Genomic DNA, 15914 nt, shown 5'->3' with positions numbered 1-15914 from the left:
GTTGCCACTATCCCTCAAGAGAAAAGTATATATAACAGCTGTGCCTTACCAGTACTCACGTATGGGGCAGAAACCTGGAGGCTTACGAAAAGGGTTCTGCTTAAATTAGGGACGACGCAACGAGCTATGGAAAGAAGAATGATGGGTGTAACGTTAAGGGATACGAAAAGAGAAGATTGGGTGAGGGAACAAACGCGAGTTAATGACACCTTAGTTGAAATCAAGAAAAAGAAATTGGGGGGGGGGGGGGGGCATGGGCAGGACATGTAATTAGGAGGGAAAATAACCGATGGTCATTAAGGGTTACAGACTGGATTCCAAGGGAAGAGGAGCGTAGCATGGGGCGGCAGAAAGTTAGGTGGGCGGATGAGATTAAGAAGTTTGCAGCGACGACATGGCCACAATTAGTACATGACCTGGGTAGTTGGAGAAGTATGGGAGAGGCCTTTGCCCTGCAGTGGGCATAACCAGGCTGCTGATGATGATCCTCACACCTGCATGTAACTTTTCTAAATGAGAGGTGCTTCTGTGCTACACGCATGCCTCGCGTATAATGAACCGAACCATTATTGCGCGAGGTGGATTGGCTCACATTCATTTGAATCTCCCTCGTACATCAGAAATGTGAAGATACAATGGAATATAGAACTGCGAACATATGGCTTGATCACTGAAAACAAAGTTCTATGCACGTATACACAAAACCTTGCAGCAAGATATTCAAATATAAGTATAAATCCCCAATAAATCTACATCTAAGAAAAAGACATTGTATATAATGCATCAAACAACGGAAATAAACATCGTGGGCAATCGCAGATTCACAGATCATGAAATCCTAAGGACCGCCTCTTCCTCCCTCCACTCCGCCTGATGTATCGCGCGCGACAGAAAACACCGCACTTCCTCTCCGCTTTTCTCCCTTGCACACACAAGACTGAGCCACCATCGTCTGCTCACCCATGCCACCTCCACTAGCTTTCACTCGCATATGCAGCATGCGGCATGCTGTCAATGTTATCGTGCAATAAGATGTGTCGATGCGGCGGTGACGATGTTATTGTCGATGGACTTTATACAGAACATGAAGGCTACGGCGACAACAGGAACGCGCCTGGAGTGTCGATATGATTGCTATCGTAATAATATAATAAGAGTATCAGGAAACTGAAGCGTCCCATGGCCCATTACTTTCCGTAAAAGAAGTAATGCAATTGAACTTTTATCATGCAGAAATTCGCTGCGCCACAACAATGTCTTTTTTTTTTCTTTTGTGGGGCCGGAGCACCTAAATAAACTCAAAGGAAAGCATGTTGGCCGCAATCGAATGTTTACTTTGGGCACCTAATGTGGCTACCGAAGGAATATCGAATAAAATGTGAGACGCTTGGACCACACAGAACCATACACATACTGCTAGGTATCCTACACCGGCGAGACAAGACTTGCCGGAGAAGTTGCACTCAAGCAAACGCATGGCAATACGTCGAGTCCCCACAGTGATGACGGCGAGCGACCATTGTTTCTTTCACTAGTCTGCTATCCAGAAAGCGTCCAGGACTCTGCCAGGCGAAAATTTTCTCGGCCAGACAAAACCGAATGCACACCGAAGGCGCTGCGTGGCGGTTGGGGCAACACAAGAAAAACTCATGTGCTCTGGCTGGCTCTGGCAGCCCGCGGGTAGTGAGAACAAGACAATTGAAGAAGCTCAATGTGTCCTCTCGAATAAACGTCGAAGTAGAAAAATAACTAAGAACGTAGTTACTTTCGCTGGCTTTAGTGTCCTGACATGGTTGCTTTGGCGCAAGTGAAATGTTGATATTCTTTTCTGTGACATGACGGCACAAATGAACCACCACAACGCTTTGACTCTTTGGACTTCGATGCATGCTTTGTCAACTTGTCTGATAGTGTGTCGATTTGGCTTGTCTCATTGTATGGCCCGATGTACGACTTTAGAAAAGATCATGCACCTTTGGCGTCAAATGTTTGTAAGAACATTAAACCGACAAAGTTGTGGCATTGAAAATCTAAAGCACGACTTTGGAAATGTCGCTCCACCTTTCGCATCAAAAGTTTATGAGAACTTACGCACAAAGTTTTGGAATTGAAATCCATGCACTCCGTAGATTCCGCGGCCTGCGTGAAATGCCGCGACGAGCTCACTTGCCATCAAAACGCCCTTGAAACTTTGTGCTCGGATGAGGCTCCTTGCGTTAAGTGACTGCCGGTGCATGGGCGTTGCCGTGAAATCCAGCCCGAGTTTGCAATTTTCGCGCTGAAATGTCTTTTCGAGCATGAAAAAGACATTCTAGGCGGTGCATGACAGCACGAAAAAATTTCGGTGGGGGGCTGAAGCCCCATAAGGCCCCCCCCCCCCCCCCCCTTGGCTACGCCCCTGTTGTCAACTAGCATGACAGCCTCTTTGCTCATTGAGAAGCAGGACAAATGTCACTGTCAGTTTTGCCACTGTTAATTCATATTGCTTCAATATTGTCTACAAGTGAAGTCCAATGGACAGACTGTTTAGGGTGAACATTTTATTTTCTTCCTTGATAAGATCTCAGTGATATTAAAGCCCTGCTGATGCAATACTCAATGAAGACTTATGCTGGTGATGCTATACCTGAAAACATTCACATTAATCTTGCACAACTGATGTGCAATCAAACTATTTGCTTTTGTATGGGTACAATGCCATTTATGTGGTTAAACGTAGAAAATGTTTGCATTATATATTTTATTTTGTGAGAGCATTTACCAGTGCACAACAGTTAACAAATGCACAAATAGTGAGCAGGTGTAGGCTTCTGTGGAATATCCTGGAAGTCCTTATTTCATATAGTTGCTTATGATGCTACATTCTTTTTCAGGGAGACTCCAGCTGCGGAGGGGGGCAGAAAAATTTTACCAGCACTTATGCGGACATTTGGCAACATTCAAACTTCACCTGTGACTGGTCGCAAACTGCAAGCAGACCAAAAGAAACAGACATCAGAAGAGCAAAGTTAGTGATGCTTTTGTAGAGATTGTACTGGTGTTTGCCAAGTTGTTCCATTGAGATTTTAGGTCACATTTTGCTGTTACTATTTTGAAACTGTAGTAGTGCATGTTATCTTTTCTTGCTGTGGCATCCCTGAACTGTTTTCAGGGGAGAGGTGGCATGCTGTGGATTGCCTCCTGCTGAATTTTATTGTATCTGGCTCAACGTGAGCAGCATGTGCAAACAGCAGTACGGCTTGCGTGATTATGCTGTATGTTTTACACAAACATTTTTTTTTGTACATGACCTGTACTTTTTCATAATATGTACAGCAATGTAGTGTGATGTCTTTTATTGTCTCATTACGCTTTATATTTATTATTATTGTTGTATGGCTGTAGGTCATGTTAAACATGCTTAATTAATGTGAGCTTGGCCATTTGATGCACTGTGTGATAAGATTCAGTTTAACAATTTTTCTTCTATTATTATTTCTTATCTCTTCTCAAGACAATGACCGTTGCACCTCCACTGGCAAAAGCAGACTTTCTTTAGCCTCTTCTAATTTAAGAAGAGGCCTTGGAGGTAGCTCTTTCACCAGTTGATAGTACATAACTATACTTTTGGACACCTTTCTGTGACAATGAAGGGAAAGCTATTGGGACGGAGCATCTGCAGATGTGTTACTGCACCAAGTAGTTAGGCTAGACAGAGCTTTCAGTTTCTTGGAACAGATACTGAATCAGCGTAGCTTCCACATGCAACAGTTTTGTATTTGCCCGCGACACTGTAGAGAAAAGCAAAAAAATAAGTCAAATTTAACTCACTGGTGCATTTTGTTGTTTATTTGCGTAAATATGAATGCTTTCCCTTTCTTAGCTTAAGCTAATGCAGGTGATAACGTGGTACATTTTTCAAAGGTGCTTTTACTTCGGCGCGCTTTGCCTCCATAGCTTTTCCTTCATTGTCTTAGAAAGTTGTCCACAAATATAGTGATATTTATTTGATGCTTGTTTGCTAGTGTTCGTTGTGATTGGTGCAGTGATCTCTTATTGGCTTTGTATAATGCTGACTCGCTGACATAAAAGCTGCTCAGGTAAATTCTCATTATTTCCTGGAACACAACACAACTCTATAGAAAATGTGTGTTTTACACAAGTGTGCTTAGATATTAATGTGTGCTCTGCATATTCACAGGCCAGTATGTGGTGGGGTAATATTGCAGCATATGCATGTGTCATATATGGTAATTAACTGCATCAGCATGTGTAAAGGAGATGCCCAGAAGTTCATTATTCGTAAAATTTTGCCGATTCCTTCCTTTTTCATTCCTCTGGCAGACAAAACAAAACGACCCCCAGCCAATAGCACTTCTGAAAGCCAAACATTGCCCCAAGACACCTCAACAGCATCTTCTTTACAACTGAAGGTGCGTAATGCACTGGCATTGTGAGAATTTTGCAGCTGTACTGAGTTGCACGTCAGTAATGCATTTTTATTTACAAAGCATCAAATTGAACTGCTATAGCATGCACCTATTTCAGGATGTAACATTAGGTCGGCTTGCAGAGAAGCTGGAACGAGCAACTACGTCAACTTTTTTCTTGAAGAGCTCTTCTGGTAAAAGCTGACTTTCCTTGTATATAAAAAAAATACTTTGTCATTTGTGAATAAAGCCAGTTTTTATCATAATACCATCCATGCCTTGACTGTACTCCCTACTGGCAGGTGAGGAGGACAAGTTGCTCTTGCTCAATCAAGTGAGTCCAACATTGCAAATCTGAGCATGTCTCTTTGGCCTTCCCACTGCCACACAAGCTGACTCTTCCCAATTTCTAGGAGGAGTACAGTGAACACCAGTCATGCATCACCCATTGCAAGTTCAGCAATTCAGGCACCCTGGCCAGTGCCGACACAGCCGGTGTGATAAAGTGGGCCATGATTTTGAAACCAACTTTTTGCTTTAGCTTGCATTGCATGCACCTTTTAAGACTCCAGATGCCAGTCTTTTCCCATCTGCACTGTAGGGTCTGGAGTTCCAACCCATCTCCAAGAACGCTGGCCACTATTGTGTCGTCCAAGTCTAGTGTGACAGCCCTGGAGTGGGTGCACAAGCACGATCACTTGGCAAGTTGTGTTCAAGTGCTCCCTTGTCTCCAAGTGTACGATAGCCAGTTGCATCTGCATCTACATCTTTTCTTGGTTTCTTTTGACTAGCGGCAGCTGCACCTCTGGTGTCTGCAGCACACTGTCTGCATGTAGTTGGCGTGTTACGATGGGGACCATTTACAAACACAAGCTTCTTGCTGACATTGCATGAAGTCTTCAGTCGGTCATCTAAGTGGCTTGAGTTTGTAAGTCAATGCGCAAGCAAACAGAGTAGGCCTCTTGCTTTCCATGCATCAGAGGTAGCCTAATGACCAGTCTGGAAAACTGCAGGGTGTAGCATATTGACATAGATATCATTTAGGGCCTTGTGCCCACTTTATTGAACTAGAATTACCATGTTGTTGTTAGCGTGGCTTTTATATTCATTAAGTTCGTAGCCTTTAACGGCTGCTTTGTGTAGTGTCTGATTTGTAAGACATGACTGGTTAATAAGAATTTTCAGCACTTTCATTCAGAACTTTCTTCCTCTTATGAGCCAGGAGCTGGGAAAAAGTCGCTTCATCGAAAGAGAAAACACTTCAGTTGAGCAATCTTGCAAATAATGGGACAAAGATTGCAGAAATTATGACTTTCAAATGTTGAACTTTCCAGTGAAATAACCTATTGGTAAATTTTATATCAACAAATACACTTAAAAACTATCAAGTAGTTTAGTCACCGCTTATATATTCATCTCCATTCGCATTCACCTTTCCTTTCTTCTCAATTTGTTCAGCTTTTTGCACCTGTTCTCTCCTCATTTCTATGCAGCATGGGTAAAGTAGACTTGGACAAGGCAGCGTCATGTAAAGTGCAAGGATAAGATTTTCCTTTGGCTTTGTTTTTTCTTTCTAATATATGGTTGTGGTTGTAACAACAGATTCCATTCCAGTTCATCAACACTCACAATATTATAAACATGCATCTGGAAGTTGTAGAACTTTTGAAAGCAGCTGCTAAAAAGTATGCGCATTGTTGCCATTGTGCCAAGTTCAGCTTCACTAATGCACATACTTGGCCGTCTGCTAAATTCCATCTCACCCACTCCGTGCAGTGCTGGGGGTCGCATCAGCAATTCAGAAGAAAGGCTCTTTCATTGCCCCCTCCTGATTGTGCAGGGCTGACTGAATAGAACCTTTCTGGAAGTATTAATAGCACAAAATAAGCGTGTTCTTCTCCGGAGCTCGCTGTCACTACTGATCGGCTGATAGTAGTCCTAGTCTTCACTGCACGGAGATGGCGAAGCAGAGTATACACGAGTTTACAGTAACCTGCTTAAAACCATTGAACATGTTTCATGCATATGAAGGACTGCAAATCAACTACTGAAAATTTCTCTTGACAGCTTGTAGTGGCAGAGGGCTACCTTTTCTTATCTGTTCATTCCTAAATTGTGAGGTTTATTTTGTGCCACATCAAGGGGGGGGGGGGGGGGGAGTGCTACATTTTGTTCAAGAAAAGGCCAACAGTTGCTGAAAAAGAAAAAAAGAACTAGAAAAGAAAGGAAACGTTTTTTGGAATTCATCCTGTCCTTTCTCCTAAGTAGAGCAGTGTGGCATACAGTGCTGTCAGCAGTTCTTTGACCTTGAAAACAAGGTGGTGCTTGTTTGTCAAAATCAACAGTGCCAAGATAAACTCACTGTCGCACACATACAACAAACAGTGTAAGCTAATATACCAAATAATAAATACTGTATTAAATACTAAACAAGAAAAAATAACTGAATGAAGCGAGTAACACTTTTGAAAAGAGTATGTAGTGTTAAGTAGAAGCTGTGGCTGAGTTATTAGAGAAGCACAGGCCCTTGTTTCTTCTGAGGAAAGTACACAGAATCTGTAAACTCAAAATTAGTCCTCAAATAAAAATGTCTTTGCCTTTCAGGACTACACATGCCATTACAATCCCCTGCCTGTCCAATCAAGCATAAAATTTTTCTAAATGCAGTTAAAGCATCATATGGAAAACATATATGGCAGCTTATTTCTGTCTTATACGTAGCTAATTATTGTCTTTTGAAATGCAAATTGCTTTCCATCAACTTCATGTTGATGTGTCAAACAGCATAATAGGCACACATTAATAAATTATACTTATTCATTTCTTGAGGAAAGCATTTAACGATTATTTCTGCTATTCCTTCAAAGGATTGTAATGGTAGGGTTCACAGGTGCCCAGAACACTATGTTATGAACTGCTTTGGTTACTATTCAGCAAAAGTGTTGTATTGCCTACACTTCCTAGGTAAGCATTGGCTACATTGCTACATCTAATTTTGTGCTTAGTGTACTGTTTCAATTAGAATTACATGTTGCAGCTTTCAAAAAATTTTAGTGCATGATGAAAGGAAAATAGATGATCTAGCTGGAAGCCACTCAATAACAACATCTGTCCACTAGAAAAATGGCAAAGTACTTAGTAAACTACAAAGGTTGCTCATGCCACTAGTGATGAATGAATAACAGATATGGCATGTGTTGGCATTCTGTGTATTTCCGATGCTGATATGGTTAGTTATGATATGAAGCTGGGCCTTCTGGAAGAGATTTACAATCAGTAAAACATTGTGACTGGTATTATTTAGCTGTTATCTAATATGCTGCAATACGAAACCTAATATGTTGTTTCTTTTAATTTAACTATGACAAAGTATCGTAGTGCCTTAGAGTGAAAATTGTACCTGCTAAACATGGCATGCTAGCCCTTTGGAAATTGTTCCATATAGCAGGGATGTTAAATGTTTTATACATATTAGAGCCTTCCATATCTCTGCCATCTTATCATGACAGACTTGCTCAGATAGCAGTTTTGATAAATTCCACAAAGTGAGTGGCACTTCAAAGAGGTCACTGATGTCTTCAATAGGTTCAGCAGAACTGCAAGATTGCAGAACTGTTGCCTATGTATTGAGCTGACATATCCTATAATACTTTAGATCAGTACTGCATATTGCGATTTCGTTGTCCAATTACTGTCAATAAATGTAGTGGAGTGTGGTGAACTCTTATGGCCATATTTTTAATGTAAACAGCAGGTCTTCAGGAGCAAATGGGACATGTGAACACATTGTCTCTGGTCTGAGAATGTCATCTGAGATGGCATTATCAACATTAATGATCTCTCTGAGCTGCTGTGATAAATGATTCAATCATTTGATGATGATTCGATGCTTTTGCAAAGGTAATATGGCTCCATTAATTTGCTCTTTTCAGTTGGTTTATGGGCTCAAGCAGGGAAACCTGCGGTTGTATGACATCAAGGAACGGAGAGCGCTTTTTGATATTGTGCCTGAGTCTGCATCTGTTCTTAAAGAGCACAGGTTGGTGTAACTCATACAATCAGTAATGGCTTCTCAACTGGTCTAACTAATTTTGTTTCTGAAGTTGCTGCCTGATTTATCCTTGAATCTTTGGCAGGCATAGATGTTAGCTGTTAGAGGTTGTGTAATGAGAGATTATTTATCATCGAGTTATTTGAAAGTTTGGTTGGTCTGATCGGGGTGACCCGTATCATCCTCTAATGCAAAACATAGGTTGAGGGACTAGAAAGAAGGGAACTGTGTGCTTGTCATTTTTTCCTTTTCAGTGACTCGTTCTATATTTGGCTACAGAAGCTGATATGAGACAGTTTTGCATTTGCAAGATTAGCTAGGTGGTTCAACCAACCAAACAAAAATCCAGTTCTTGCCATATGTAGTAATATGTGTTGAGTGCTTATAACTTCAGAGAATAAACTACCCTCTATTTTGGTCAAGACTATGAAAATTTGTTATTTTCTGGAAATCATGTATATGATTTTACGAAATGGAAGAAGCTAAAATGGTGCGGCCATTATTAAAAATATTAATCGTGATTGAAATGGCATCTTTAATAGTAAGATACGCTTGCAGCAAGGCATATTTTGCATATCAGTTATATTTCTGCTTGCGTAAGTCTGCATGAATGTGCCTTAGAGCTCAATGTTTTAATTACTGATAAGATCCATCATGCTTTCGTGGATCTTGATCTTGACAGATTGATGCAGCATTATGAATTATGTGTCCTCTTACTTGCTTAATTGAAATCATCTGGCTGCCATTTTTCTGGAATACGGTAGTTAGGAAACATTTGCACTGTCATTTTGATATTTTTGCTCGAACACTCCAAAGTTTCACATTATGTCACACACACACAATGACATTCCTCTATACATAATCTAGGGTCAGTATGGCTTCAACATGAAAACATAAATTACTCTTAAAGCAAATGGGTGCATTTGTGTACTTCACATTTTTATTTTGGAAGTTTGCTCCAGAAATATTGCAGTTATAATGAGGTCACTTAGTCATCATAATTACTGTATGGAGAGTTTATATGAAGTACATATCTCGAGACCATTCTTGGAATGTTGCCTTTAGGGGGCAGTATCTTTTTGTATCTTTTTGTATGTATAACAAGCAACTAGCTGACAAATTTTCTGTGTCCATAGTGTTGCTTGCCTAGCGTGCAGTCCAGTAGAGCCAGTCATGGTGAGTTCACTTCACTCGGAGCCCTCCTTGGCAACAACTGCACCAGCTCCGGGGAAGCTGCTTTTGTGGGACTTGAAAAGCAAGCAGCTCCAGGTAAGAGGCTACTGATTGCTATACATGCAAGTGGAAATGATGATGTGCATGTCACATGCACCTAGTGCTGTGCAATTGGTGGCCATCCTTCATGTGTCTTAATGATGTCCTTCTCACATGCGAGCCTCCTTAGTAAAAAAAAATGATGCGAAAGCATTAGCAGGCCCATTGAATGAAAACGCTGCCGTTGTCTGTAGCAGTAAAACGGCACCTAAATTCCCATTGGCTGCGACGCCACGTCACGAGCGCACCTTGACGGAGCAGGCGGGTGAATCAGAACAGGCGTTGCGTCATAGGAGATGGCATTGCCTCGACGCCACGTTACCAGCGTGTCTCAACGGAGTAGATACGGTGCCGCAATGCCGCAGGCAAGATGGGTTGTCATGGGTGTGGCAGTCATGTGATGCGCGTGTGTGGGTGCCACCGTCTCATTCTCGGAAGCCGGCACGCAGTCTGTATCTCTCTCTCACCCCCACTGAGCTCAGCTGTAGCGTGCACCTGCCGGCCTTGGTGGCCGCTGCTGCTTCCTCAGTCTCTCATCATACAGGACATCAGTGGCATGCAGCATCCTTGATTTCTTAGCAGTGTCGTCCAAATTATTCCCGTCTACAGCCAGCATACTAACATCGAAACTGTACAAAAAAAAAAAAAAAATGACCCACATCAATTTAATTGCAAAACTCGATATACCCTGCAGCAAAATTAGAAAACATTACTCACAGTGCAAAACTCAAAGGACCACCCAGCGGTGTTCAATTGGACATTAATGCTTTTGCATTCACAAGTCATAAAAAGTGCTTAGTTGTCCTCAATTTTTTTTGAGTGACTCAGTGCTGCAAGGGTTTCTGTGCATTCTGTTGCATGCAGTGCTGTCGGAGCTCATGCATGCACAATCATTGCTGCAGCAGCGTTAGTGTTTATGTTACAAGAATATTAAAAAGGGGTTTGTGAGCTGGTGCAACCAAGGGTGGTACTCTCGAGTAATCACTTTCGGGGACACAGTCACTTTCGCGAGATTTTGTGTGACTTTCATCAGTGCCTATGGCTGACAACATTACTGGCACTATAGCAAGAATTGAATCATCACATGATCGACAAATGTTCGTGTAAACTGTCCCTCGTAGGTGCTGACGCATTCAGTGCTGAGTCGCATGAAGTCTGACTAAAGAGATGTTATCCGTGAAAGTGATCGTTCAAAAATAGTGACCAAGAGCTTTTCTACAGCAGTCGTGAAACTCTTCATAGGCCTCATGCTTCATAATCCAGATGCAATGATTGGCGAAAAGTGTGGAGGTTTGCTGATTGCCACATCATCGAAGGGCAGCAAAACAAGCTATAATGTGCAACTTTTCCAACGACCATAACTGAAAAAAAAAAATATGTGAGCACACTGCAAGAAAAATCAAAGGAATGGTATTTCTGATCGACAACTTTTTGCAGCTGGATTTGCCATTTCAAACCCTTTTTAGCAAGGGATATGCACCAGCGCATTGAAGTAAAGTTTCAGTTTGTCACTCAGTAAGTTGATGTTATAAATCCAGAGGGCCTTACTTTCTGTCCCTTAAATAAAGTAAATTTTTCTTCAGTCATTTCAAATTTCTGTGCAAAAAATATTAACTCCTGCCTCATTAAGTGCGCCCTCCCTCTGTAATGGAAGAAATGTTCCACACAAAACTGAGGTTGTAGGAACAGGTAAATATTTTTGGCAGAGTCGCAGGGTGCTTTGATGCAACTGACAGCCACTGCTTATTCAGGTATTTGTTGCATGCATGCTTGAAGGGATCATGGTACACCTTTATATTAAGCCATAAGTGAATATACAAAAATAATTAATACCACTAGGTTATCAAATATGATACCTTCAAAATAAAACAAGCCATCTTCATTTAAAACCTTTGCCATTTGGACACCCATCATGGTAATCTTTTTCTTTTGTTTTTCATTTAGAAAAACAAAAACAAATATGAACCTGCTGTTTGAGATACGTGCTGTCATCTCCACTGACAGCGTACACAGGTTTGCAACTCTTCAGAATACCTGTGCAGTAATCAAGGCTCAACAATTATATTATACTGTCTGTTGCATACATAGGAGTGCCATGTGTACATGACTCTCCAAACTAAACTACTGGCTCTTTCGCACTTAGATTTCACACAGAGAAAGCACTTTGCATTGAGTTTTGTTTAATACCATGTTTGCATGCATTACTTGCCTGATTCACCCACTATATATCTGATGAGCACATTGCCTGAAGGGATGCCACTGCTGCGACAGAATGGTGCCGTCATCTATTACGACTGTGGTGAAACATAGCGCACATGATGTGTTGCTGGAGCGGGACAGGAAGTAGACTTACTGTAGTGGTGAAGGAGATTTTTGCACAACGGCCTTTAAAATGTTTTCTTTGCATAGTTTATTAATTAAACACTGACAGAGACTGCATTTGTTAGATACATTAGACACAACGACAGTGAGCACATAGTTTTCTCTCTCAATAAAATATTTTTATCCGTTTACGTGTCGTGTGCTGTCCTCGTTATGCAACAGATAGCAGTGTCCTAAGTTGGCGGACTGAAGTCATGGCTTTCATGCTTCTTCCTGCGAATGCACAATAAGGACCTTGATAAGTATGCATCACTATAATGAGGAAGAGAAAGCCATGGCTGTGTTGTGGTCATGGAGTCAAAATCGACACACTACATGCACAGATCTTTCAGGGCAAAGCTTGAACATAACTGCCTCCTTGTTCTTGTGTTGCAAGGTTGAAGAAGAAATTTTAAGAGGTCGACAGTGTGAATGTACTAAGGAGGAGCAAGGAAGTGCGATGTGGGGAGTTGATGGTAAGGTCTCACCGATGCTATTGAAGGCACCTTTAAAACCAGATGCTCTCATACAGACGTGCTGCATTGATGTCTGGCACCTCTTTATCCACTGTAAGCAGAGTATTGAAAAGGCAAGTCTTTACCCTTATAAATAATGCATGCTGCACACGTTGAGTGCCCAGGAAAGCATCAGCAAAAGCAGTTTTAGGATGATGAGCAGCAGTTAATTGCTGCTGACACTGGCCACCTTCAACTCCTCTGTTCAATGATGAGGTCATCTTGCACATCAATGTCATGGTAAACTCGTGCTGCAAAAGCCAGTTGTTGGAAGAAAACCTAAGGTTCTTTACTATATGGCCTATGCATTTGGAGAGTGTAGCAGAGTGGTGTAAAATCTGGAGAGAAGGTATCATAGGGCAATCTTTTTGAGGCAACAGTCACTGCAGATGCATATCTGAGCACTGTGTAAACTGAGTTTCTGTCACTGGTAGCAGAAAGCCATATGCAGCATGAAGTCTGCATTTTTCAGCATAACAGCATAATGAGGCTCAAGCACACCACGTTGGAAAGTTAACCAATATCTACTGCGAACTTCCCCAATTGATTAGCGGGTCGTAGATAAACAAACATGGCCTGGCCACCACAGTCATGTGACATTAGACTATGAGAAATCTTTTGTGTTTTACTATGTAAAATCGCTTGTGTACAGTGCAAGAATCCTGAGCTCTCTTGACACTCTGGAATAGAGCATTTGGGAAGCGTTTGAAAAAGTAAATAATGACATGATAGAGTCTGTTTTTAGGGTACATGTCGCTAGTATTTAGAAGTGTGCTGGTGCCGACAGCATACACATTTAATGTCTAGGTGTGCCATGCTAAAGTTCCTGCATTAAGACAACTATTGTCCTATAATTGGCCGTTTTCACGGCCACCCAAATTTTGCTTGGTGAGAGATTGTATATGGCTGCTGCTGTGTCCATTTTCTTTGCAAGCATAAGATCAAATAAAGCAACAGGAGCACAATATACTAAAATCGCTATTAGGTGCAAGTATATGCTTAAGTAGAATTGACATTTACTACCTAACACACTGCAGAACTACCAAAACAGCAAACTAACATACCAGTCAATCTGTGGCATAACCATGAGAGCCAACAACACACAAGAATAGATAAATCCATTTTATTGAGAGAGAAAACTACATGCTAATTAACATGCTTCGTAAGTATAGTGGTTTCTGTCAGCAAAGTTAATTAAACATTCAAAGAAATCATTTCAAAAACAACTGTGCAATAAACTCCTTTTCCTTCCCACTCCATTGGCACAAAGCACATACTGTTTCACGGTAGCAGTGACAGATTGCACCACCATTGCCTTACAGCGGCATCTGCATGTCGTGAGTGACTTCATTACAGATGATGCACACATCAGACTTATTGTGGATGAATAAGGGTGAGGGGGGGGGGCAATTAATGCACACAGATGTAGTACTAAATAAAACTCGCTGTGAAATGCTGCCTTTATGCAAAATTACAGTTCACAGTGCAAACAAACCATCAGTTTTACTGGGAGAGTCATGTATACCTGGCACTCCTACACATGCAACGCGTAGCACAATTCCCTAAGTAACCATAGATATCTGATGGTCATCCACTTAAGATACGAATATCCTACTGCAGGGATATTAATTTCAATGTCTGAAGGATACCTACGAAACTGACGGCCACATAGGACGACTTGTGGATGACCACATAGGTTTCCTGACTGACATTGTTCAAGTGTAAATTAATTGTGTTAAGAAATGTCCTGTCCTTGCCATGATTAAATCTTTCGGCGCCACTGACGTACCAGTACATTTTCGCATTTCTGTCCCACCATGTCAGTGATGTACCCATACATTCTCCACTCTCTAGTGGGGACTATACTAAGAGTGCATTTACCATTGTCCATGTCATTTTTTCCCTTCTGAATAACCGAGAATAAACAGTTCCATTCATTTTAAAATAATCTGAGAAAAAAATCGGACACTGAAAGGGTTAAAGGCAGCATGAACAACAGGGACTGACAAGGGATCATCCAGGACGATTACTCAACTAAGAAATTGTACCTAAGTGCATGCTTCTTCCTGATTGCATGTTATTTACCCCCCCCCCCCCCAAAAAAAAAAGAAGCAGTTAGGCACATCATTTCTGCAATAAAATTTGCTTGAGGTTCACTGCTTGTCGGGTGTGGTTCCTCCTGTTTCTTTGTTCATGCTGCCCTTAATCGTGCATCAACACCAACTCACCCAATTTTCATTTTTTTTGTCCTTGTCACTTGAAAGTTAAAGATTGTGATAAAATGTCAGAAGCACATCTTTATTAAACTCAGACATATAGCTTACATGTGTTTGCACAAACATTATAGATTATAAGGATGCATGTTCTCACGAAGCTGAATCGCTGATAAAAATGACAGCAAAGTTAAAATGAAAGTTCTCAATTAAAAGCTATCTGTAACCTGATTTGATAGATCATGCACAGTATATACTGACATATCCTATCAAGGAAACTCATTATTTAGGTTCACAGAGGAACTAAATTAGGGCATGGGAAAGCATGCTTAGGCAGAATAAGCTCCAGCAGGACACCAAATGCTCATGGCATGTGATCTGATAGCAGATTTATGTTGTCCTCTTCAATGACATATCTGTTTCCGTTGTCCTAGCCGATAGCCAGGAGTGATAAAACTGCGGCTTTCTATTTGGCCAACTGTACTGTGTTGTCTATCTGCAAGAAGTCTCTGGAACACCCTTTCTGCTGCTATTAAGATTCTGCTGCTATTAGGAAGCTGTTCTCAAGCGTCTTCTATAGACAAACTTGCAGCTGGCACTTTGAAGCTGTCGGGACTCAGAACCGACATTGTTTCTTATGAAACTTCATGATGCTCCTTTGAGTCTGTGGCATTCATTGTTTCAGGAAATGAACTGGCCAAAGGCCAAGGAAGTTTAAATTAAAAATAACACTCCATGCAGCTTTGTCAGGGCGTACATGATCTGTGTGTCGGTGATCCTGTATTCTGTCTTTGGTTTCCACATATGGACCTTACACTGCTTGATCAAATTACATACTACTGTAGGCATTCAGTGAGGTTGATTACTGCAACTTTGCATGTATACAATCTGTCTGGTTTCTAACAGAGAGGTCACTCTCTTCTTGTCTTATTGCGCACCTTTTTCTTCCAGCATGTCACGCAATTTGGGAGTTACAGTCTCTTTCCAGTTATCTGGGCTGGTGCAAGAAATTAACCTTTGGTTCAAAGTGAAGTGGAAATGAATACTAATTATAGTGTCGAATAATTTCGTTAGGAATAATTTTGAACTGAAT

At 41.3% G+C, this 15914-nt stretch overlaps 1 protein-coding gene across 8 annotated transcripts in view; it reads left to right on the top strand.

The window, feature by feature from the left end:
• The window catches only part of LOC142565918 (WD repeat-containing protein 91), a 71183-nt gene that overhangs the window by 20925 nt on the left and 34344 nt on the right, over positions 1–15914 (top strand). For 6 of the 8 annotated variants that reach the window (XR_012824916.1, XR_012824918.1, XR_012824917.1 and 3 more), the window contains exons 6-13: positions 2874–3007; positions 4324–4412; positions 4528–4603; positions 4712–4743; positions 4823–4914; positions 5011–5110; positions 8342–8448; positions 9597–9729. Coding sequence is in view for 5 of the 8 variants with exons in the window: in XM_075676521.1 (XP_075532636.1) it covers positions 2874–3007; positions 4324–4412; positions 4528–4603; positions 4712–4743; positions 4823–4914; positions 5011–5110; positions 8342–8448; positions 9597–9729 (763 nt within the window). In the remaining 3 variants the exon portion in view is untranslated. The remainder of the gene's footprint in view (positions 1–2873; positions 3008–4323; positions 4413–4527; positions 4604–4711; positions 4744–4822; positions 4915–5010; positions 5111–8341; positions 8449–9596; positions 9730–15914) is intronic. The other 2 variants (XM_075676522.1, XM_075676523.1) reach the window with 2 other exon arrangements.

The sequence above is a fragment of the Dermacentor variabilis genome, unplaced genomic scaffold, assembly GCF_050947875.1.
Source record: "Dermacentor variabilis isolate Ectoservices unplaced genomic scaffold, ASM5094787v1 scaffold_12, whole genome shotgun sequence".
Lineage (NCBI taxonomy): Eukaryota > Metazoa > Arthropoda > Arachnida > Ixodida > Ixodidae > Dermacentor > Dermacentor variabilis.
This window is presented reverse-complemented; position numbering and strand designations above follow the sequence as displayed.